The sequence below is a fragment of the Bos taurus genome, chromosome 18 (assembly GCF_002263795.3).
Source record: "Bos taurus isolate L1 Dominette 01449 registration number 42190680 breed Hereford chromosome 18, ARS-UCD2.0, whole genome shotgun sequence".
Classification (NCBI taxonomy): Eukaryota; Metazoa; Chordata; class Mammalia; order Artiodactyla; family Bovidae; genus Bos; species Bos taurus.
In genome coordinates, this window is record NC_037345.1 from 56,089,649 (window position 1) to 56,112,153 (window position 22,505).

Genomic DNA, 22,505 nt, shown 5'->3' on the forward strand with positions numbered 1-22,505 from the left:
CCTCAGCTTCCTGGGGGGCACGGTGGGGTCGGGGTTCTGTCTGCAGGTGTCCAAACCACCCAGGACACAGAGACAGCACCCGCTGGTGGCTTCAGGTCTCTGTTACCACTTCTGTGTCTCTGGGTCTTGCTACCTTTCCCCAGCCTCCTGGATTCCACAGCCTCCACTCTCAAGTCCCACCTGGCCCTCAGCTCACTCACAGGGTGGTCTCCACTGGCTCTCAGAGTCTGCCCCCCGCCACCCCCATCTAATGTCTCCTCCTGTCACAGGGGCCTCTGCCGGGCTGGGGGAGGGCTGGGGTGTGGATTTCCAGCACAGCTGGCCTCTGAGGTTTCCCAGAAGCCCTCTCTCACGCCTTCCCCCATCACACACATTGTTCCTCTCGGGCTGTTTTTTCCTGTCCAGGACCCTCCAAGGCCAAACCAAGGCTGATTGGCAGTGCCTGCTGCCCTGCCCTCTCCACCTGGGGAAACTGAGTCGGGGGTGGGGGGGCGGTTCTTTGTTGGGGTGGCTGCCTGCTTCCTCCCTCAGCCTGGCTTGGAACTCAGGGGGTTCCCACCATCTGCCCCACCTTGGAGATGCACACTGAGACCCCACTGGCCTTCACCGCTCCCAGTGACTGGCTCTCCAGCCTCTGCTGCAGACGTGGTACCTGCGCCTGCCCACCCTGCCCTTCCCAAGGCCATGTCCCAAAGTCACTGGCCCCCTAGGTCTCTGTCCACACGACCTGGATCACCCTAGACAGAACCCATGACCTTTCCATGACCTTCCTACGGCTGCTTCAGTACAGCTGAAATGCTTGGCCTGCTGGCACCCCACACCCATCTGCACACATTCCTCTTCTACCAGCATGGTGTTAGGGTCCAAGCTGACTCCACGACTTGAGGTGCCTCAGTTTGCCGCCTGTCCCAATTGTCAGTGCCCCGCATTGCCCAGCCCCCGCCCTGGAAGTCGCCTGTCCCTTGACATTGCTGTGCCAAAACAGCAGAAGAGGGTGAAGTCGCGCCTTGCAGCATCCCCGCCCCCGGTCCTTTCCTGGAAGCCCTAAACTGCGTCGCCACTCGCAGGTGTCGGCTGCCCCGCCCCTCCTCCTTCCGCCTTAAAGGGGTCGCGTCTCCCGGGGCCTCCCAGGGGCATCGACGGCACCGCGGGTCCCGTGAGGTCTCCTTGGCCGTGGTGCGGGAGGTGGGCATTCCGAGTCCTAATCCTGCCCTTCTGGCGTGGTGTGGCTCATTCGGCCTCAGTTTGCACGGTCTGAGAAGTGGGGCCGCCCTGATTTCCTGACGCTAAAGAAGGCGCTCAGGGCATTTTCCAGGCCCGGGGAGGGGGCGGGGCCGCACCCCGGAGGAGCCGCTTCGCCCACCGGTTTCTCAAACGCCGGTCCGCCCCACCCCCACGATGACCGCCCACATTCTCTTGCTGTTGCTCGTCGCCTCCTCCATCCTGGGGGACCCGGACTCGGCGGGCAGGTGAGAAACGCCGAGGGCAGCGGGGACGGGGCGGGAGGGAGACCGCGGTGGGTGTGCGCCCTCTCTAGGCCGTTTTCCGCTTCAGTGGAATGGGAAGTTGGCCAGGAAACGGGCCCCGCCCGTCTCGGAGTTCTGGGTACCCCCCGATCCCCCTTTCTCGGGTGGGGTGTTTGAACCCGGTCTTCTCCCACGTTCCATCCCCAGGCGGTCCCAGCCCCAGGTCTCCCAGCAGCGCGGGCGCCTCTGTTCCCTGGGCACGTGCCAGACCCACCGCCTGCCAGAGATCATATACTGGCTCCGGTCTGCCTCCACCAAGGAGCCCTCAGGGAAGGCTGGCCGCAAGCCTCAGGATCCCCACAGCTACGGGCGCCGCCGGCGGCGCGAGGCCAGAGTCCCGCTACGTTTCCAGGACCCCAGCCTGCGGCAAGGCCAGCGCAATGCCCACCTCGCTGGCTGATGCTGGGCACATCTCTGCACGTCCCCTGACTTCAGTTTACCCATCGTGTATTGGGGCCGTGACCTCAAGTTTCAAGACCCCCTAACTCCACCTCCTCGGAGGGAGGGCTGGGCTGGACTGGGCTGGACCCACGTGCACACCGGCCCCAGCAGGGACAAAGAATATTAACGACCAGAACTGAATAAAACGAGAGTTCCGTGTTTCGGTCGGCTTGTCTGTGCCTATTCTGGCCTCCCAATTTGAGCCGTGTCTGTAATATATTTTCCGCTTTATCCAGGCAAGTCCACCCCCCAACGGAAGCCCCTCTGATTAACTTGAATCCGACCCGCTGTAGCACCTCCACGCCAACTCAGTCCCTACAGCTGCATCTCCCGTGGGTGGTTTTGGTGGGTCTACCGGACCCCAAAGCAGTCCCCTCCCTCCCCTGGGTGGTGGGGCTGAAATTCGCTCCGGCTCCCACGCGCGTGGGCTGAACTCTAAGCTGAGCTTCTTTCCTCGAAGAGAAAGGAGAGAAAAGAGACAAAGAGTGGACTCCGGAGCCGAAGAACATGGGGTTCGGAGGAGAGGTGCTGCGTAGAACAGGGGAGGCCCAATGGTGGAGAATCAGGCGGGTAGGAGTCTGAAGGCAGGGGATGCAATGGAGGGAGGGGATTGGACGCTGCAATTTGAAGGGGGCGGGAACTGAGCGAGAATTGAAGGGGGCGGGGATAGAAGATTAGAAGAGGGCGGGGATAAAAGCCGGGGCTTGAATACCCAGCGAGGAACCCGAGAGGCAGAAATTGGGGTTCCTGGATTTTGGATAGTCGGAGGCGACAGGAGCTCCGGAGGCGCATTAACCAAGTCGTGGACTCACAGCACTGGGACATATGCAAGTGGGAGGCTCCAGTCCGGCGTTCTAAATAGGGGGCGGGTGTGTATGTGTGCTCGGGCTTGGTCCCCAGGATCCGGTCGGCGGACCCCTGACTCAGCGTGGTAAGTGCTGGACTGTAGGGGCGCGAACTCCTGCGGGGGCCTGAGGATTGCGTCTTGGGCTGGGAGTGCGGGCATCTCCATCACTTGTCCTCGACGCTCGCCTCTGCTCTCAGCCTCAGCATCCCCGAGGCATGCGCAGCAGTGTGCCTCCTCCCCCATCCCCTTCAGCCCGGGGCGGGGGGACGGGACGCTGGGTCACCCCAGAGCACATGAATTTATCAAGAACCCCCCTCAACTCTCCTCCGCCCCCGCTCCCTGCCACAAGTCCCTCACCCCCAGTCCTTGCCTCGGAATGGGAAGCGGAAATGAAGTGGACAATGCCAACGTCCGGCAGGTGTTCATTTCAAAATCGGTTTGGGAATAACGCTTTTTCCGAGATCCCGCAACTCACCTTGGACCAGTTTCCCGCCTCGACCCCCAAATCTTGAAAGTCCTTTGGAGGGGGCCACTGTCCCCGCACCACGTTCTCAGAATAGCCACAAAAGGGGTTAACGCGAATTATCCGCCCTGCCTTTCTGTGCGTTCACAGAGGTCCCCGGCTGAAGCCCCCCCAACACTGGAGTCTATGGCCAGGACCCTCAGGACCCCGCAGGTGTTAGGGAAGGTTGAGCTGGCGTCCTACATTCCTGGGTCTGCGGAGAAGGGGCTGGGGGTCTGGGGAATGACCCTCTGTCCTCCTCCCAGGGCTGTAGCCTGACATGGCTGAAGCTCACCAGGCGGTGGGCTTCCGACCCTCACTGACTTCGGACGCGGGGGAAGTGGAGCTCGGTGTCCCGGTGTTACAGGAGATCTACCTCTCCGGACTGCGCTCTTGGAAAAGGCATCTCTCCCGTTTCTGGGTGAGAAGGGCTGCGACGCGGTTTCCTTCCGGGAATCCAGTTACCTGTTTCCAGGATACGCGAGGCTCCCTTCCTGGCATCCCGGGTGGTCCCGCTTCTGGGAGTTTTCATGTCCACTTCCAAACCCCCTTAAAGCCAATTCTGGATTCTCTGTGGCTCACTGCTGGGTTCCTCAACCTCGCCTAGAACTGCCATTCACCTGTGGTACCCACTTCCTGGACGCTCTTCACACTCTCCCCACAAACACAACTTCCATCCCAATTTCTAGAACTCAGTCCCCTTACCTGTGGTGCGCCTCTCACCTTTCCCTTTCATCTCCAGGCTCTAAACGAGATGCTCCCTGTTCCAGAACACCATGGCCTGATCAACGACTTGGGTAGCCCACACCCCAGTCCTGAAGGCCCCCTTTCCCAAAGCCCTTGCCCACTGGCTCTCTGCGCCACCTCCTTGACCCTGCTGTCAGCCCCCAGTACCCTCTCCAGTATGTGGCACACCCTCCCTCTGGTTCTGAAATGTGAACCTCCACCGACTGAATTCCAAACTCCCACTTCTTGCCTTTGCCCTAGAATGCCTTAGAATGCTCACATCCACCTAGAACCCGTGTCAGCCCCGGGGTCCCCAGTTCTAGAAGTCTGGCACCATCTATGGAGTCTCCCTGGAGTAGGAAATTGCAGCCCACTCCAGTATTCTTGCCTGGAGAATCCCATGGACAGAGGAGCCTGGCAGGCTACAGTCCATTGGGTCGCATAGTCGGACATGACTGAAGTGAATTAGCATGGGCTCATGGAGTCTCCCTGCTGGCCACACCCTCTTTGTGAACACAGGTCTTGAATGCCTTTGCAGTCTACCAGGACTGGGTTTGAGTCCTGACTCTGCCACTGACTAGCTGTGTGGCCTTGGGCAAGCGCATCTCTCTGAGCCTCAGTGTCCCCACATGTGAAACAAGAGTGATGGTAGCACCTCCCTCACAGCACAGTTGCAAAGATTAAACAAACTCTCACGTGTAAGCCTTGAGTCGAGTGCTTGGCCCATGGCAAGTGCTGAAGGTTAGCTTTTTTTTGGCTGCACCTTGAGGCATGTGGCCTGGAGAAGGAAATTGCCACCCCCTCCAGTATTCTTGCTTGGAAAATTCCAGGGACAGAGGAGACTGGCGGGCTACAATCCATGGGTCGCAGAAAGTTGGACATGATTGAGCACAAGGCATGTGGAACTTCCCTGACCAGGGATTGAACCCGTGTCCCCTGCAGTGGAAGCGAGGAGTCTTAACCACCGCACCACCAGGGAAGCCCTCTGAGTGTTAGCTTTTGATTATAATATGGTTTTTCATTTGCAAAATATCTGTGGAGCATTTGTGAAGGGCCTGGCACCATTTGAGGCCCTGGGGACATGGCAGGGAGCAAGACAGACAGAGTCCTTTCCTCATGGGGAAGATAAGTACTCAAAATGTAGAGTATGTCAGATGGTGACGTGCTGTAATGGACGATAATGTGGGCAGGGAAGAGGGAGCATGGAGATGTTAGAATACAACCCAGGGGCAGCCCAGGGTTCTCTCTGGAAGCTGCAACATTTGAGCAGGCTGGATAGCACTTCTATGGCCATATTGGTTGTTAAAACGATTATTAAAATAGGGATGTATCTGCTCCAGTGAGTAAATAGCCACTAACCCAAACCCCCAGAGAACCCCTTTCAGCCCTACCCCTGGGAACCCTTGGGCCTCAGGCCAATCCAGCAACCAAAGTGTTAACTTGTGGTTTAATAAACACACACATACATACACACATAAATAGGTATTTAAACTAAGATGTAATTATATACAGAAAAATGAGGATGTTTTAAGTGTACAGACCTTGAATTTTGTAGTATCTTTGTAACTGGGGTAATACCTATGTAACCAACTCCCCAACAAAACAGCATAGCCATCATTCTAGAATGTTCCTTAGAGCCTCTTTCCTGCCAGTACCCCTTACCTCGCGCTCACTGCAAAGCAATCACCGTTCTGATTTCTATGCTTATAGACGGATTTGAACTGGTGCTGCTATGTCGAAAAATTTTATCTGTAACGCCTGTATTCGAGTCAGCTCTGAAACTCCTTTCTGACTCAAATGCCACTGATGGTCAGTGGCCCCCACCAGACACTCATATTAGTATAACTGATAATTGTAACAGTGACTCTTTCCTTTCAGTTACATAGCTGCCTCTCGCCCTGATGGTCACTTGGAGTTCTCACATCCTTCCTTTCCAGTCAGGGACCCCAGGAACCACCCTGAAGCCGTAGCTCCTGGAACTGGGTCCCAAGGAGAGGGCTGTGCCCTCAGTAACACCAGAGCTGTAATTCCATAGACTCATTGCTAAGCCTGAATTTCTTCACTTAAAAAATGGGAATCTTGACAGCCCCTGCCTTGAGGGACTGTTGTAACCATTAGTTGTCTTAGGAGAAGGTCTGACTCACAGAAGTCACGACTCCAGCATGGCCGTTCTTATCTCACATACCACACAGGTGCTGTGTGACCTCCGGCATGTTAGTAACTTCTCTGGCCTTCTGCTTCCTCATTTCTAAAACCATACTAGAGAGTAATAGATCTCAGGCTCTACACCAAGCAAACCCTTTGAATGTATTGCTCATCTGGTCCTCATTAAGACCTCTTTTTTTGTCATGCTGAACGACTTGCAGGGTCTTAGTTCCCTAATCAGCTAATCAGTGATTGAACCCTGGCCATGGCGGTCCTAACCACTGGACCACCAGGGAATTCCCTCATTTAGAGCCTTCTAAGGGAAGCCCATCATTAGTCCCATTTTACAGATGAGGAAACAGAAACTCAGAGAGATATTTTCACTTCCCCCAGGTCACACAGCTGCCATGATGCAGAAGTAGAGGCAGACCTGGAAGAATTAGAAGTCTGGCTCTGGAGCCCATGCTGACTCCTCACTATCCTGGGCTGCTTTTCTAGAACATGGTCTCAGTACTGATGCCCACGAGTTGCGAATTACACGCAGTGGGTCACCTGGGCCAAGCATGTGGCTTTGGTGTAGGTGGTTCATTGGCAGGAGATTAGAGTGTTGCCTGAGATGGTTTCCAAAAGGATATGAAATTCTGAGATACAGAAGACTTCAGAGTATGGTACCCTCGTCCGGCTGGTTTGAGTGATCGACAGTGCCCTCTGGAGCCAGGAGACTGGATTCGAATCATGCCTCCACCACTTCCTGGCCATGTGGCCTGGGATGAGGTCTTCAAACTTTGTGTCGCCTCCGTTTCTTCACCCATATGATGGAGATACGAATAATTACTATCTTACTGAGTGTGACGGGGGACAAAATGATTTAATGATGCTCCTGGTACTTGGGAAATGCTATAGAGAAAATTTCTGATATTAGGAAGCCCCTGTTCTGTTGCAATCTAGAGCCCCAGATAGGAGCACTGAAAACATCTTTTAAAAAAAGAAAAACTAAACAACAAAAATAACCAGGTTCGCCAGTAACCTCCTTCTGCCAAGCCAAAGGGAGATTGCCCAGTAAATAAATCCCCAGTGAGAAGAAGATTAGCGACAAAGAGGACATGGTAATATTTACTGAGGTCCTATGGTGTGCCTGACTCTGAGCTATGCAATTGACCACCCTGTGCCACCCTACCCCACCCCCAGCCCTCTGCTTCATTTTCTCCATAGCACCTCTTGCCATCTGACTCATTCCACTAGAGCCTGTATTTATGTAGGTGTTGTCTCTATCCCCCATGAGAGCAGGAATCTTGCTGTCTTGTCCCTGCTGTTGGACTGCAGTAAGCCTTTGTGGAATGACATTTCCTCATCCAGCCCTCGTGACAGCCCTATGAGCCAAGTACTGAGATTTGGATTGTTCCCATTCTACAGATGAGGAAACTGAGACACGGAGGTAAAGTCACGTGCTTGCAGTCACTCAGCTAGGTAGTGACAGAGCAGAGATTTGAGCCCAGAGGGTGGGGACTCCAGAGCCCAAGGTCTTAACCATGATCTCTGGGAATTTCCTGGCAGTCCAGTGGTTAGGATTGTGTGCTTCTCTGGAAGACTGCAGGAGGCACAGTTTTGATCCCTGGTCAGGGAACTAAATTCCCGTAAGCCGCACAGTTTGTCAAAAAAAAAAGTTTATACTTGTAAATGGCACCTGGCATGTAGTAAGCACTCATTAAATGTTAGTTATCACTTCCCTGGGAGTTGGGAGTTTGGTTAGTTACCCAGCAGCTTGTGGGATGTTCCCTAACCAGGGACTGAACCCTGACCATGACAGTGAAAGCGAGGAATCCTATCAACTTGACCACCAGGGAATCCCAACCCAACATTTTCATTCATTCCTCATTCATTCCAAGGCCAGCCCCTGAGCTCTGGACCCTGCTGTATCAATTGTTTTGCCTTTTTGACAGTCTCACCTTCAGGGTCCTGCCTGAGAGTAACCCCTCCTCCGGGAGCCCTCCCTGACTCCCTCAGCCTGAGCAATCTGCCTTATCCTATCGCCATGACCACTCACTGCATTCTGGTCTGACCTCCTTGGGGGCAGGACCCAGATCTGTTTATTCCTCACAGTATCTTGGGCACGCATCTCAATGCTAAGTCAACATCTAAGAGTGGTGCTTAGCAGATGGGATAAGTGATTGAATAGGTGACCTTTCCTCTCCACAGAACGACTTTCTCACAGGTGTGTTCCCTGCTAGCCCCCTCAGCTGGCTTTTCCTCTTCAGTGCAATTCAACTTGCCTGCTTCCTCCAGCTGGATCCTTCCTTAGGACTGATGGAGAAGATCAAAGAGTCTCTGCCAGACTGGTGAGGTTCCCCACTTCAACCCAGTAACCTCCTAACCCCTTGGCCTCCACCCAGGACATTTCTGTATCAGCATGTGTGCCTGTTAAAGAAAAGTCACCTCTAAGACTTACCTGGGGTCAGATTAATAAAGGTAAAGCATCAAGTAAAGGGAGGTGATTTCCTCTATTGTCTCTGCACATTTTTCATCCTGGCTGCTTCTTGCTAAAGGGAATGTTGGCAAACTAGACAAAGGCCAGGTATGGTTATATATACTAACAGAAGTATGAGTTCTGCTAATCTACAGTTGTGTGGTCTTAGGCAAGAGACCTCACTGTTCTTGGTGTCAGGGGCTTCACGACCCAAATGAACTTTTGGGCCAAAACAATGATTGGTTTTTAGGGTGGTTGAGGAATTAAACAAAATCATGCATGTGGAATATATAGTACAGTACTAGGAGGTACTAGGATCTACCCTGGTGGCTTAGACGGTAAAGCGTCTGCCTACAATGCAGGAGACCTGGGTTCAATCCCTGGGTCAGGAAGATCTCCTGGAGAAGGAAATGGCAACCCACTCCAGTATTCTTACCTGGAAAATCCCATGGATGGAGGAACCTGGTTAGGCTACAGTCCATGGGGTCGCAAAGAGTTGGACACGACTGAGCGACTTCACTCATTCACTCATTAGGAGGTTATGAAATGGGAGTAGTTGAATGATTATTGTTGTCTGGAAATCAGATGTAGGTGAAGTTGTCAGATAGCCTGAAAGGGCAGATCTAGGATCGGAAGTAGAAATTTCCAGAAAGGCTAGATTTACCTAATCTGAAGAGGGTAAGTGACTCCCTTCAAGTCCTCCAGGTGGGATTCGCTCATAGTCTGTCCTATTGCAACTTTGCAAACATGTTGACTTACTGTATCTTTAGACCAGCCATTCCTAATCTTGAGTTTGTATTAGAGTTATCTGGGAGGCTTGTTAAAACACTGATTGCTGGGCCTAGGGCCCAGGAATTTGTATTTCTGACAAGCTCCCAGAGGGTGCTCTTGCTGCTGGTCCAAGGGCCACACATTGAGAACCTCTGCCTCAGGGTGTAATTTCATATCTGGTATAGTGAAAGTAGCTCAGTCTGCCAGACTCTGGGATCCCACAGACTATACAGTCCATGGAATTCTCCAGGCCAGAATACTGGAGTGGGTAGCCTTTCCCTTCTCCAGGGGAATCTTCCCAACTCAGGAATCGAACTGGGGTTTCCTACATTGCTGACGGATTCTTTACCAACTGAGCCATCAGGGAAGCCTGATATCTGGTATATTTCAATAGAAATAGCAGCTCGCATTTATTAAACTCCTACCAATTTCCATGGGATGTGATTAGAAACTTGGTGTCTCCATATTCCTGAGGGGAGATGGTGGGCACACCAAGAGAGAATCACACCTCTAGCACTTCACAAGTGAGGAAACTGGACTTTTTCTGACCGACTCTAATTCTACGGGATATTCCTCCAACAGCCAAAAGATCAGAGTCAGAGAGTGTTAGGAACAGCAGGCGCTGGGTAGGGCTGGAGGGGAGGGATGTTCTGAGGCCAGGAGATGCTGGCCTATTCTTTTTCTCTACCCGCCCCCAGGGGTGGACAGCATCACAGGCTGCGGGGGGTCCTGGCGGCCGCGCTGTTTGCGTCCTGTCTGTGGGGAGCTCTGATCTTCACGCTTCATGTGGCCCTGAGGCTACTTCTGTCCTACCACGGCTGGCTCCTCGAACCCCACGGAGCCATGTCCTCGCCAACCAAGACCTGGCTGGTACGGGAGAGGCAGAGCCCTTGATCAAGCCCCCTCTGCCCTGTTTTCTCTGTGGAGTGCCACCCTCGCCGCGCCCCCACCCCCACCCCAGCACCTTGGCCCCGGGCTGCAGTGAGGCGTTTAATAAACTACTAATTCCTGCTCCCCACCAGGCCCTGGTGCGCATCTTCTCCGGCCGCCATCCAATGCTCTTCAGTTACCAGCGCTCTCTTCCGCGTCAGCCTGTGCCCTCCGTTCAGGACACTGTGCGCAAGGTGGGCCAGGTACCCCAGGATGGGGAGGGAGGCGGCCGAGCTGGTAGGGGGTTGTCTATGGGACCTGCCCTCTTCCCTTCCGTGCCCCGCAGTATCTGGAGTCTGTCCGACCCGTCCTCTCCGACAAGGACTTCGACTGGACCGCGGGCCTAGCGCAGGAATTCCTGAAGCTGCAGGCCTCACTGCTGCAGTGGTACTTGCAGCTCAAGTCCTGGTGGGCGTCCAATTACGTGAGTACCGCGTCCTGTAGGCGAAGCTTCTGAACCGGCGCTCCTAACTCTGCGAGTTCTACGTCCCGCCCTACGCCCCGCCCACAACCCCAGGCCCGGCGGCGATTGGCGCTTCACTCCAGATGTGAGCCCATTGAGTCCCGCCCCCACGCTCCAATAGTTTAAACCTAGCTCAAGATGCTCCAATATTCTGGGCTCCCCTCACCTCTCCAATATTTTGAACCCCATCCATCCTGTGCTAACATTTTAGGCCCCATCCCCGACGCTCCCACATTCGGAGACTGGGTCTTCAATGATCTAGCTCCGCCTCCAGGACCCGCCCACATCGAGAACTCCGCCCCCAACCCTCTAGTATTTAAGTCGGAATTCCGGGCCCTTTCTAACATTTCAGTCCGTCCCCTGGTGGCCAGAGACTCCAAGCCCTACCCCTAGAATAGTTCTTTTCCTCTGCCTTCTGTGCGCACAGACGCCTGCCCTAAACGTACTTCCATCTGATTTCAGGAACTAGGGTCCTAGAAAGCACTCTGAGTTAAACTCCTTGAGAATCTGAGGCATAGAACCAGGCATCGAATTGCCCTGTAAGCGGCTTCCAGGTCTCTCATTCTGTAGGAAGCCATAAATAGCTGCCAGGCAGCATGTGATGTGCTGGAGGTAGTGAAGAAGAAATAGATGTTATTTTTTTTTAGGTTCCATGTATAAGTGATAACATATAATATTTGTCTTTGTCTGACTAACTTTACTTAGTATGGTAATCTCCATCACTGACTCGATGGACATGAGTTTGAGCAACCTCCGGGAGTTGGTGATGGACAGGGAAGCCTGGCGTGCTGCAGTGCATGGGGTCACAGAGAGTCGGACACGACTGAGTGACTGAACTGATGTTGCTGCAGATAGCAGTATTTCATTCTTTTCTATGCAAGCCTTAGTTTTAGAGGGGTTTTTTTCCTTCATGTTCTTAGACTAGAGTCCATTCTTAAAAATATATATATATATATAAAACACTTAAATAACATAATAATTATACAATGTATAAATAATGTACATGTATAGTTATATAAATAATATATATACACACCATATGTATATTAATTGATACATTTCATTATACCTCTAAGGCACTGTCAGCTGTAACATGCACCATTACCTTATGGACAAGAAAAGAAAAAGAATTAAGTCTAACACAGTGCTTTCTTATCACTTATACAGATCAATCCTCATTATTCACACATTCTGTATTTGAGATTCTTCTACTTATATTTGTAACCCCTAATCAGTACACGTGGCACTTTCGTGATCATTTGGAGAGTTGTGCAAGGTTGCAAAAATTTTGACTTGGCTTGAAGTGCACATTTCACTGAGGTGAAACAAGAGTGGAAGGAATCTGACCCTGTATTTCCCTTTGGAAAAATGGCTCAGTGTTGGCTAATCAGCCTTCACTGGCACTTTGTAGGACATAACGACCTTGAGTAACAGGTGTATATTAAAAAGAGCTCACTTAGGGACTTTCCTAGTGATCCAGTGTTTATAGAATCTGCCTTCCAATGCAGGGGACACTAGTTCAATCTCTGGCCGCGGGAATGAAGATCCTGCGTGCAGCAACTAAGACCCAATGTAGAGACATCACTTGCATATACTGTTGCATCACATGGATATAATGTTACAATATTATACATATAGTAAAACACACACGTCTTACACGTACGGCTTAAGTTTTATGTATGTATATAACCAGATAACCCCTACTTAGATCAAGGTATAGAACTTTTCTACCATTTGCTGGAAACTTCTGGATTTTTCCAGAATATGTTGCCTATTCCCAGGGAATAACAGCTACATCCTGGCTGGTCTAAGTTTAAGGAAATGTATGATACCACCAACTTAAAAGATCCCAAATGCTGCAAGGAAGACCAAAGATCCTGTGGGCTACTACTAAGACCCAGTGCAGCCAAATAAATAAGTAATTAAATATATTTTTAAAAAATAACCTTAATAAAAAGGAAGGAAAATATCTAGAAAACACTAAAAATCTCTGACCACCTCCCTTTTAATTCTTGTCCCTCCCAACATTGCCTGTGAGAAACACTTTGGTCAGAGTCTTTTCTGAGTGTATGTATACATATATTGATACCCAGGGTTATGTAGATATTCTTCAGGTATATATATTTTATTTATAATATATAATTTTAATATATTTAATAATATAACATGTTATATATCATATTACATGTTTAATATATAGTATATAAACACACATAACATAAATATATATAATTTTAATTATGATTCAAATGTACATAATATAAACTTTGCCATTGTAACCATTTTCCAGTGTACAATTCAGTAGTACTAAGTATAGTCACAATGTTGTGACCCCATGGACTGTAGCCCGCCAGGCTGCTCTGTCCATGGGATTCTCCAGACAAGAATATTGGAGTGGGCTGCAATTCCCTTCTCTAGGGATCTTCCCAACCCAGGGATAGAACCCAGGTCTCCTGCATTGCAGGCAGATTCTTTACCATCTGAGCCACCAGGGAAGCCACATAACATAAATATCATATAATTTTAATTGTGATTCCAAGGTACATAATATAAAATTTGCCATCGTAACCATTTTCCAGTGTACACTTCAGTGGTACTACTAAGTATAGTTACAGTGTTGTATAACCATAACTACTATTTATCTCTAGAGCTTTTTTATCATCTCAAACAGAAACTCTCTGTGCCCATAGGCAAAACATTCCTATCCCAGGGACTTCCCTGGTGGTCTAGTGGCTAAGACTCCGTGATCCCAATGCAGGGGGCCTGGGTTCGATTCCTGGTAAGGGAACTAGATCCCACATGCTGTGATAAGACTCAGCACAGCCAAATAAATAAGTAGAATAAACATTTTTTAATATTTATTTACAACAAGTGGCATGTGGGTTCTTTTGTTGCGGCGTATAGATTTCTCTCTAGTTGTGGCCCGCGGGCTCAGTGGTGGTGGCGCACAGGCTTAGTTGCCCTGAGGCACGTGGGAATGTTAGTTCTCTGATCAGGGATTGAACCCACATCCCCTGCACTGCAAGACGGATTCTCAACCACTGGACCACCAGGTACGTCCCTAAATATTTTTTTTAATTCCTGTCCCCATTCTCTGAAGCCCCAGGTAACCTCTATTCTACTTTCTGTCTCTATGAATTGGCTTATTTTAGATTTTTCGTAGATGTGGAATCATACACTATTAGTCTTGTTGTGTCTGACTCATTTCAGTTAGTGTGTTTTCAGGGTTCATCTGTGTTGTCACTCTGAAGAATTAGAGCTTCATTCCTTTTATTCTGTTGTATAGATAGACCACACTGTCTATTCATCCACTTGGTGGACAGGTTGGGTCTTAGTAGAATTTTTTTTTTTTAATAAAATGTGATCATTTCACATTTCTTGTTGTTTGCCTATCCTTTTTCACTGTGCAGCCCTTCTTGGTGCTCATTCTCTGTCAGTAATATAGATGTAACTTGTTCTTTTTAAACAGCTATCTTATTCCATAACATGAGGGTTGCACGGTTTAGCTAACTGGTCCCCCATGGATGGACATCTAAGTTATTGCTAGTTACCTCTCTTGACACCTGCTTCATTGAGCTCGACGCTCCCCATTTGACATAGCAAAGTCTGGAGGGACCACCCCCTCATTTACCCCCTCCCTTGACCCCAACCACCCCAGCTGTGTGTCTCTGCCCCACTCCCAGGTCAGTGACTGGTGGGAAGAATTCGTGTACCTGCGCTCCAGGAACTCACTGATGGTGAACAGCAACTATTACATGATGGTGAGAAGGGGAGACGGAGGTTAGGAAGTGGGCAAGGGATGGGGTTCATTGTTCCTCGGGTCTAGGGCTGGGGTGTCTGGCTAGAATGTGGGGTTTAGGGTCAGTGACCCCAATCACAGTCTGGAATTCACCATCCCGCCTGTTGGGATCAAGACCTGTGTTTGAGGTCAGTGCCTCCATCTTGCGCAAACCTGACGCCTGGCCTGGCCCACAGGACTTCCTGTACGTCACGCCCACTCCTGTGCAGGCGGCGCGCGCGGGCAACGCAGTCCACGCCCTCCTTCTGTACCGCCACCGCCTGGACCGCCAGGAGATCCTGCCAGTAAGAGGGCTGCCCCTGCGGGCTGGGGATGGAGGCTGTGGTCCTCAGATGTGTGGCCACCACCTGGGTCCTGGGAGGCAGGTCACGAGCCTGTGATCTCCTGCAGACTTTGCTGATGGGAATGCGACCCTTGTGCTCTGCCCAGTATGAGAAGATATTCAACACCACGCGAATTCCCGGGGTCCACAGAGGTGAGGCCCCTCTACCCCTCTCGTTAATAGAGGTAGAACAGTATAGTGGCTAAGAACACGCTCTCTGGAGCCAGCCTACCTGGGTTCGAATCCCAGCTCCGTAACTCCCAAGCTGTGACCTTCAGTTCAGTTCAGTGACCTTGGGCAAGTTATTACCCTCTCTGAGCTTGAGTTTCCTCTTCGCTCAAGTGGGACAATAAGGGTACCCGCAAGCCACTTGGTAAGTGGCTAACAAAGGTCCTTATTCTTACAACGTATCCCCCCCAACCCCAGATCACATCCGCCACCTCCGTGACAGCCGACACGTGGCTGTCTTCCACCGGGGCCGGTTCTTCCGCGTGGGGACCCACTCGCAAAGCCGCCTGCTTTCCCCGCGGGCCCTGGAGCAGCAGTTTCAACGAATCCTGGACGACCCCTCTCCCGCCTGCCCCCACGAGGAGCATCTGGCGGCCTTGACCGCTGCTCCGAGGTGAGGGTCAGAGGTCTGGGGGCCCCAGGCCCGGCCAGAACCCTGAGGTCGCAGGCCTGGCGGAGGCTGGGCAGGGAGGAGGGTGGACTCAGTCACTCCTCCGGCAGGGACACCTGGGCCCAGGTGCGGAGGTCTCTGAAGACCCAGGCCCAGGAGGCCCTGGAAGCTGTCGAAGGGGCCGCTTTCTTCGTATCCCTCGACTCAGAGCCCGCGGGGCTCACCAGGGAGGACCCCGCAGCTTCCTTAGACGCCTACGCACATGCCCTGCTGGCCGGCCAGGGCCACGACCGGTGAGTCAGCCCGCAGATCTGGCCCCCACCCAACCTGCGACCCCAGACCCAATGCACTGAGACCTGGAGACCTCTGAGGCCGTTAACCTCTAGACCAGGGACCCCAGATTTCAGGACCACCAACTCCTGACCTGGATTCTCAGACCTTGAGAAACTCTAGACCCAGACTCCAGACTCACAATTGCAGACACAGGGACCCCAGATCTGAGGATTAATAGGTGCCAAATCTAGGACCCAGGGAATCCGCCAGCCAGACCCTAAGCCTGGGGACCTCAGACTCAGAACTTCAGACCATGGAATCCTCGGACCTTAATGTAGGTGCCCCAATTCAGGACCTCAGCCCTGGGACCCCCTACCTAGAGATTCTCAGATAAATTCTTAGATGCCCACAAGGCACCACTCTGATTTCTGAGACTCCTGGGAGAATTTCCCTAAGCTCTCAGCACCTGTAAACCCTGAAAACTTTTAAAATTTTTTCTGAATTTTTTTTGAACTTAAAAAAAAAAAAATGTTCTCTCAAAACCCCTGAACCCTATGATCCTGAGATACATTTCAGAGATGATCAGAACCCCCCACTAGAGACCCCTACCTTCTTAGGGATCCCCACACCAGGCCCCCAGCCCTGATTCCTAGATCTCCCAACCAAAACCCACTCAGTTCCCACAGAGAGTCCCCTGACTTCCCTCCTGGCCTCTTTGACTCTTTGGTGACCGCTTTGAACTCTCTCCCGGCAGCTGGTTTGACAAATCCTTCTCCCTAATCGTCTTCTCCAATGGGAAGCTGGGCCTCAGCGTGGAGCACTCATGGGCTGACTGCCCCATCTCAGGACACATGTGGGAGGTACGGCAAGCCAGCTGGCCCTCCACCCTGGCGACCGCCACCCTCCCCCCACCATTTCCAAAGACCTTCCTCTCTGGTGCCTTAAGGTTAGAGGAAAAATGAGACTCAGAGAGAGGCAGACACCGGACCAGGGTCACCCAATAAAGAAGGGTATCTAGGATTGAAAAGGGAGAGTGTTAGTTACTCAGTCTTTGCAACTCCATGGACTGTAGTCCGCCAGGCTCATCTGTCCATGGAATTCTCCAGGCAAGAATACTGCAGTGGGTTGCCATTCCCTTCTTCAGGGGATCTTCCTGACCTAGGGATTGAACCCCGGTCTCCTGCACTGCAGGCGGATTCTTTACCATCTGAGCCACCAGGGAAGCCCATCTAGGATTATGACCTTTCTTTTTTTTGGCCTATGCTGCTTAGTTTGCAGAATCTTAGTTCCCTGACCAGGGATGGAACCCAGGCTCCCACAGTGAAAGAAATGAGTCCTAACCATTGAACTGCCAGGGAACTCCCTATGACCTTTCTTTGACAAATAGGCATTTGGGACTCAGAAAAAGGAACTGATTTGCCCAGAGTCACAGAGTTAGAAGCTGCCGAGTGAGAATAAAAATCCAGAATATTCTGAGGCCAGAGTGAGGCCTTCCAACCATATCACCCTGAGTCAGAACCATCCTCTGGCTCTGGGTTGCTGTGTGACCTTGGGCAAATTACTCCCCTCCTCTGAGCCTCAGTTTCTGCCTCATCAAGTGAAAGGATTGTATTTTCTTTCATTTTTAAGCTCCTGTGCAGTCCTGAGAAACTTAGCCTCTCTCTCTTCTCTGTTTCATTTAGTCTTTAAACCATCGGGGGTGGTGTCTGCATCCCACTGGGTTCCCAGTCTTCCATAGTGTTGCATGAGGGGTTGGCTAGGGCCCAGGGTGAGGATCAGGCATGTATGAGAGGAAGGAGGGCTGATTCTAGATCTTGAGAGCAGCCCTAGCTAAGCACTGATTCCTCTGTGCCTATTTTTTATTTAAAAAACGAATTTTTTTTTTTTTGCCTTTGATTATATTGGTAAATGACACTCTTAATTCAATTTAACCTCAGACCCTACAAGACACTTCCTGTCATCTGTCATCTCTGCATATCATACTTTGAACCAGTCAGAAGTACAAGGGCAGTAAGCACCAACTGAGTATTAGTATTAGCCTTGCTCTCAATGACTGTGACCCCAAGATCCCACCTGTGACCATCCAGAGGTTTCTGTTTCTCAGAGATTGTCCTGACTCCCTTAAGAGGGGACTTCAGAAAAGGGGGGCCTGGTTCGATGCCCCTTGCTTGGTCCAGCGGGAGGAGGGACTCTGACAGCTTCAATCTGCACGCAGTTCACTCTGGCCACAGAATGCTTTCAGCTGGGCTACTCGGCAGACGGTCACTGCAAGGGGCACCCTGACCCCTTGCTGCCCCAGCCCCAGAGGCTGCACTGGGACCTTCCAGACAAGGTGAGGCCAAGTTTCTAGGTTCCTCTTCCACATCCCCAAATTCCTGGGTTTGCCTCTAATCTCATCCCCAACCCCAGTCTCAAGCAAAAAATCAATCCCATCCCTAAGCCCAATTCCAAACCCACATCCCAAATCAAGCCAAACCCAAACCCCAATCCTGTCTCTAATCTAACCCCATCCCAACCACATCCTCTGTTCTAACCCTAACCCCAAACTAACCCTCTTTCCACCACCCCTGCTCAACCCCAATCTCCACACCATCCTCAACCTCAATTTACTTCTATCCGAACTCAGATCCAACTTTGTCTCCATCCCAAACTCATATCCACCTCCATCTCCAGCAGCATTCTTTTTTGGTTTATTCACTCATTCATTCATTCATTTGGCTGTGCCGGGTCTTAGTTTCATCTTGTGGGGTCTTTTTGGCATGTGGGTCTTTTCGCTGGGGCATGCGGGATCTAGTTCCTTGTCCCGGGCCCCTACGTTGGGATCATGGAGTCTTAGCCACTGGACAACCAGGAAAGTCTCCCCATCACCATGCTTAAATTCAATCCCATCCTCAACCCTAACCCCATCCCATGCATCCTAAGTGGCCTCAGTCATGTCCAACTCTTTGCCACCCCATGGACTGTAGCCTACCAGGCTCCTCTGTCCATGGGATTCTCCAGGTAAGAAGACTGAAGTGGGTTGCCATGCCCTCCTCAACCCCATCCCATACATAACCCCCATTCATATCCCATCCTATACCCAATCCCAACCCCATTCCCAGTCCTAATTCATTCCTCATTCCCAGCTCCATTCCCTGTCCATCCCATCCCTGTCCCCAAACCTCAATCCCATCCTGACCTTCACTGCCAGCACCAGCCCCAACTCCAACCTCCTCCTGTCTGTAACCCCCAGCCATTCCTCCCTCCCTCCTTCTCTGGCAGATCCATCTATCCATCTCTCTAGCCCTGAGGGCAGCCAAGACCTTGTCTGGAAACATCGACTGCCACGTCTTCCCCTTCTCCCACTTTGGCAAGAATTTCATCAAACGCTGCCATCTCTCTTCAGACAGCTTCATCCAGACCACCTTGCAGCTGGCCCACTTCCGGGTCAGTTGGGTTCTTAACCCCAGCCCCCCTCTCAGGACCTCAGTTCCCCTGGGCCCCCAAGACCCGTATTGTCGAGCCCTTTCATGACTCCTTGGTGGTGGGTCTGCCATCTTGATTAAGGGCTCCATCGAGCCCTCTCCCAACTGCATGTTCCTGGGTGGAAGGAGGCTGGAGGGCCACACAGAGGTGGGTCAGGTCTGTGAAGGCTTCCTGAGCCTGGCTGACAGGCGTGTCTCCTCCTTGTCCCCAGGACAGGGGTCAGTTCTGCCTGACTTATGAATCCACCATGACTCGCTTGTTCCTGGAAGGCCGCACAGAGACGGTGCGTTCTTGCACGAGGGAGGCCCGCGACTTTGTGAGAGCCATGGAGGACAAAGAGAAGACAGTGGGTGTGGGCCTCATTTGAGGCTTCGGTCATTTCCACCTTCTCATTCATACATTTACAAACACTTAAGGAGCGCCTTCTGAGGTCCAAGCTCTGTGATGAGACAGGGGAGGAACAAGCCGAGTCTCTGACCTTAAGGAGCTCACTGATGGGGGAGACAGAGGTAGTTCAGCATAGTGTACTACATGCTTTAATGGGGATCACACAGAGGGCACGAGTGGGCACCCGTTTCCAAAATGTAGGTCTCTTTATTTAACCTCTGTGTGACCTTGTAGCTTTCATTTGTACCATTCCTCATGTTCCCTACATAATCTCTCGCTCAGAACCCCGCAGGCACCTCTGTTTCCTCTCCCCCTACTTGTTTTGAGGCTCAGTGAAGGGAGTTTGGGCCCTCGATACCTGGGAACCCACCTGATTCTGCCTTGCTGTGTGACCCTGGGCAAGTGACTTCCCCTCTCTGTGCCTGTATCCCTGCTGCGAAGTGGAGTTGATATCTCTGCCTTGCAGGGAAGTTGCAAGCTGGGTTGAGGCCGGGGGTGCGACAGGCCCCAGCAGTAAGCCCATTTCCTGTCTTTCCATGACCTGTGACCTCCCCGGGGGTCCCCAGGACGCACAGTGCCTCGCCCTGTTCCGCCTGGCGGTGGATAAGCACCAAGCTCTGCTGAAGGCAGCGATGAGTGGACAGGGGGTCGATCGCCACCTCTTTGCTCTCTACATCGTGTCCCAGTTCCTCCACCTGCAGTCTCCATTCCTGGACCAGGTTGGGAGCAGGGAAAGGGTTAAAGAAGAGAAGGGAGGCACTTCAGGGCAAGGAGGGTGATGTTGGAAAAAGGAGTTATCAGCAGAGGAGAGAGCTAGGGAGGCCAGGCAAGAGAGAGGGAAGGAGTGGAGAGGGAAGTGGGGCCTAGAGAAGTGGGCAAGGTTATGGAAAGGATGTGAGGGGCGTGGTCAGGGCGGAGGGGCGGGGCCAGTGGGAGAAGAATGTGGTCTAGAAGACGGCAGGGTCAGGAGTTGAAAGGGAGAGGGGCGTGGTTAGGGGCGGGGACAAGGAGAGGGGCGGGTTCTGAGTTGGTGAGAGGGGCGTGGTTAGGGCGGGAACAAGGAGAGAGGGTGTGGTCTAGAGGGGAAAGATCACACGGTGACGTCAGGAAGGGGCGGGGCAGAGTGGCACATCTTGAAGAGAAATTGGCAGTTCAGCAGCCGTGGCTTGTCTTTAGCGCAACGTGACCGACTTCTGTCCCTCAGGTTCACTCAGAGCAGTGGCAGCTGGCCACCAGCCAGATTCCTGTTCAGCAAATTCACCTGTTCGACGTTCGTAATTACCCCGACTATGTCTCCTCTGGTGGTGGATTCGGGCCTGTGAGTGGAACTGGGTCCTGAAAGAGGAGGGGGCTGGGAGGCCCGCCGTCCCACCTATGGCGGGGGGATGGGACCTAGGGCTGTGTTGCTGCCCTCACTCGTCCCTCTGCAGGCCGATGACCATGGTTACGGTGTGTCCTACATGTTCATGGGCGATGACGTGATCACCTTCCACATCTCGAGCAAAAAATCAAGCACAAGAACGGTGAGGCTAACCCACCCCGGCCCCTCCTCCCTCGGGACTTCCGCCTCCCTCCTCTCCTACAGCTCAGGATTCCAGACTCCCAGCTTGCCGCCTGCCCACGATCCCGGAGCCCCAGTGCTCAAACCCCGCAGCCCTCAGGCCCAGGGGCAGGGACCCCAGCCCTCTTGTTTCTCAGCCTCTCGGAACCCCTCTCCCAGCTTCTCTTGCACGTGACACATCTCTCCTTCCAGGACTCCCACCGGCTGGGCCAGCGCATCCAGGACGCCTTGTTGGACGTGGCCGCCCTCTTCCCGGAGGGGCAGCGTCTTAAGCGCAGAGGGTTAGGGGAGGAAGACTCGGGTTAGGGGAGGAGGACTCGGAGCACAGCTGTGGCTCTCTCCCCTGCCTTACCGGGGGCTCCAGAGCCCCCACGACAGCCACTAACTTTTGACGCCTTCCAGAGGGGAGCTGGTCTCCCCAGGAACTAGGGGGAAGGTCTCTGCAGCTGGGCTGGTGCAGGACAGAGGCAGCCTGTCTGGGTTTGGAAATCCCACATCCTGACTAATAAAGATGTGTAAGCTGGGGGTGTGATGTCTGCTGTGCTCTTGGGCTGGGCAGGGATGGGTGAGGTGAGGGTCATGGTGGAGGAAGAGAAAAGTTCCCATCCATCCCCAGGCTCTGCCATGAATTCTCAGTTACAGTCACCATGTCAGCTATAACCCTGGCACCTGCTTAATTTACTGCCTTTCAGCTCCAGTCACACCACACCCAACCATGCAAGACCCATCCCAATCAACCCCACAAGCTTTCATGAGCTCAGTTCCTGCTGCCCCAACACCTACTGCCCACCCTGCATTTTAAATATATATATATACTTATTTATTGGGCTGTCCTGGATTTTGACTAGGGATTGGACCTGGGGGCCCCTGCCTTGGGAGCACAGAGTCTTAGCCACTGGGCTACCAGGGGAGTCCCTGCCCACCCTAAACTTAAAAGGTTGAGAACTCCCAAATGAATCCCCCAATATTCTTAATGCAGTTTTGATTCTATCTTCCATCTTCATAGCCATCGTTGTTGCATCCCTCTATGCCTTTCTCCACTAGTCATACCTCCTGTGACTGATTCCTGCCATCTAAGGACCCTTGTGGTTGGACTGAGCCCATCCAGATGATCCAGGATTAGCTCCTAATCTCAACTCCAACTGATTAGCAACCTTAATTCCCTCTGCAACCTAATTCCCCTTTGCCATGTAGAATACCATATGCACAGGGTCCAGGCATCTTTGGGGGAACCATTTTCTGCCTACCACAGGTGCATAGATGA

General features: G+C 52.2%; 2 protein-coding genes across 3 annotated transcripts; both read left to right on the forward strand.

Annotated features, from left to right (window-relative positions):
* Window positions 1–90: 90 nt before the first annotated feature.
* On the forward strand, window positions 91–2,128 carry ADM5 (adrenomedullin 5 (putative)). Its single transcript, XM_003587281.6, has 2 exons — window positions 91–1,469; window positions 1,674–2,128. The coding sequence occupies exons 1-2, from the start codon at window positions 1,399–1,401 to the stop codon at window positions 1,924–1,926; spliced, it is 324 nt and encodes a 107-aa protein (XP_003587329.2). The 5' UTR covers window positions 91–1,398; the 3' UTR covers window positions 1,927–2,128.
* A 499-nt stretch (window positions 2,129–2,627) lies between these two features.
* On the forward strand, window positions 2,628–21,766 carry CPT1C (carnitine palmitoyltransferase 1C). 2 transcript variants are annotated; one of them, XM_002695120.6, is made up of 19 exons: window positions 2,628–2,898; window positions 3,583–3,737; window positions 8,384–8,523; window positions 10,121–10,292; window positions 10,445–10,546; window positions 10,639–10,776; window positions 14,499–14,576; window positions 14,791–14,898; window positions 15,005–15,089; window positions 15,363–15,558; window positions 15,666–15,848; window positions 16,583–16,688; window positions 18,044–18,160; window positions 19,090–19,254; window positions 19,505–19,639; window positions 20,247–20,399; window positions 20,885–20,998; window positions 21,111–21,203; window positions 21,434–21,766. In XM_002695120.6, exons 2-19 carry the CDS (start codon window positions 3,597–3,599, stop codon window positions 21,545–21,547), a joined length of 2,340 nt encoding a protein of 779 aa, XP_002695166.2. In that variant the 5' UTR covers window positions 2,628–2,898; window positions 3,583–3,596; the 3' UTR covers window positions 21,548–21,766. The 2 variants fall into 2 exon arrangements, with proteins under 2 accessions (XP_002695166.2, XP_059733067.1); XM_059877084.1 differs by lacking the exon at window positions 2,628–2,898 and adding an exon at window positions 7,475–7,622 and having other exon boundaries at window positions 3,649–3,737; window positions 8,384–10,292.
* The last annotated feature ends 739 nt before the right edge of the window (window positions 21,767–22,505 follow it).

Bases quoted from the DNA above. Each gene is read 5' to 3' on its own strand.
- ADM5 (XM_003587281.6), top strand. From the start codon at position 1,399: ATGACCGCCCACATTCTCTTGCTGTTGCTCGTCGCCTCCTCCATCCTG. The intron at 1,470-1,673 runs GTGAGAAACGCC...TTCCATCCCCAG, and splicing joins GACCCGGACTCGGCGGGCAG to GCGGTCCCAGCCCCAGGTCT.
- CPT1C (XM_002695120.6), top strand. From the start codon at position 3,597: ATGGCTGAAGCTCACCAGGCGGTGGGCTTCCGACCCTCACTGACTTCG. The intron at 14,899-15,004 runs GTAAGAGGGCTG...GATCTCCTGCAG, and splicing joins ACCGCCAGGAGATCCTGCCA to ACTTTGCTGATGGGAATGCG. The intron at 21,204-21,433 runs GTGAGGCTAACC...CTCTCCTTCCAG, and splicing joins AAAAATCAAGCACAAGAACG to GACTCCCACCGGCTGGGCCA.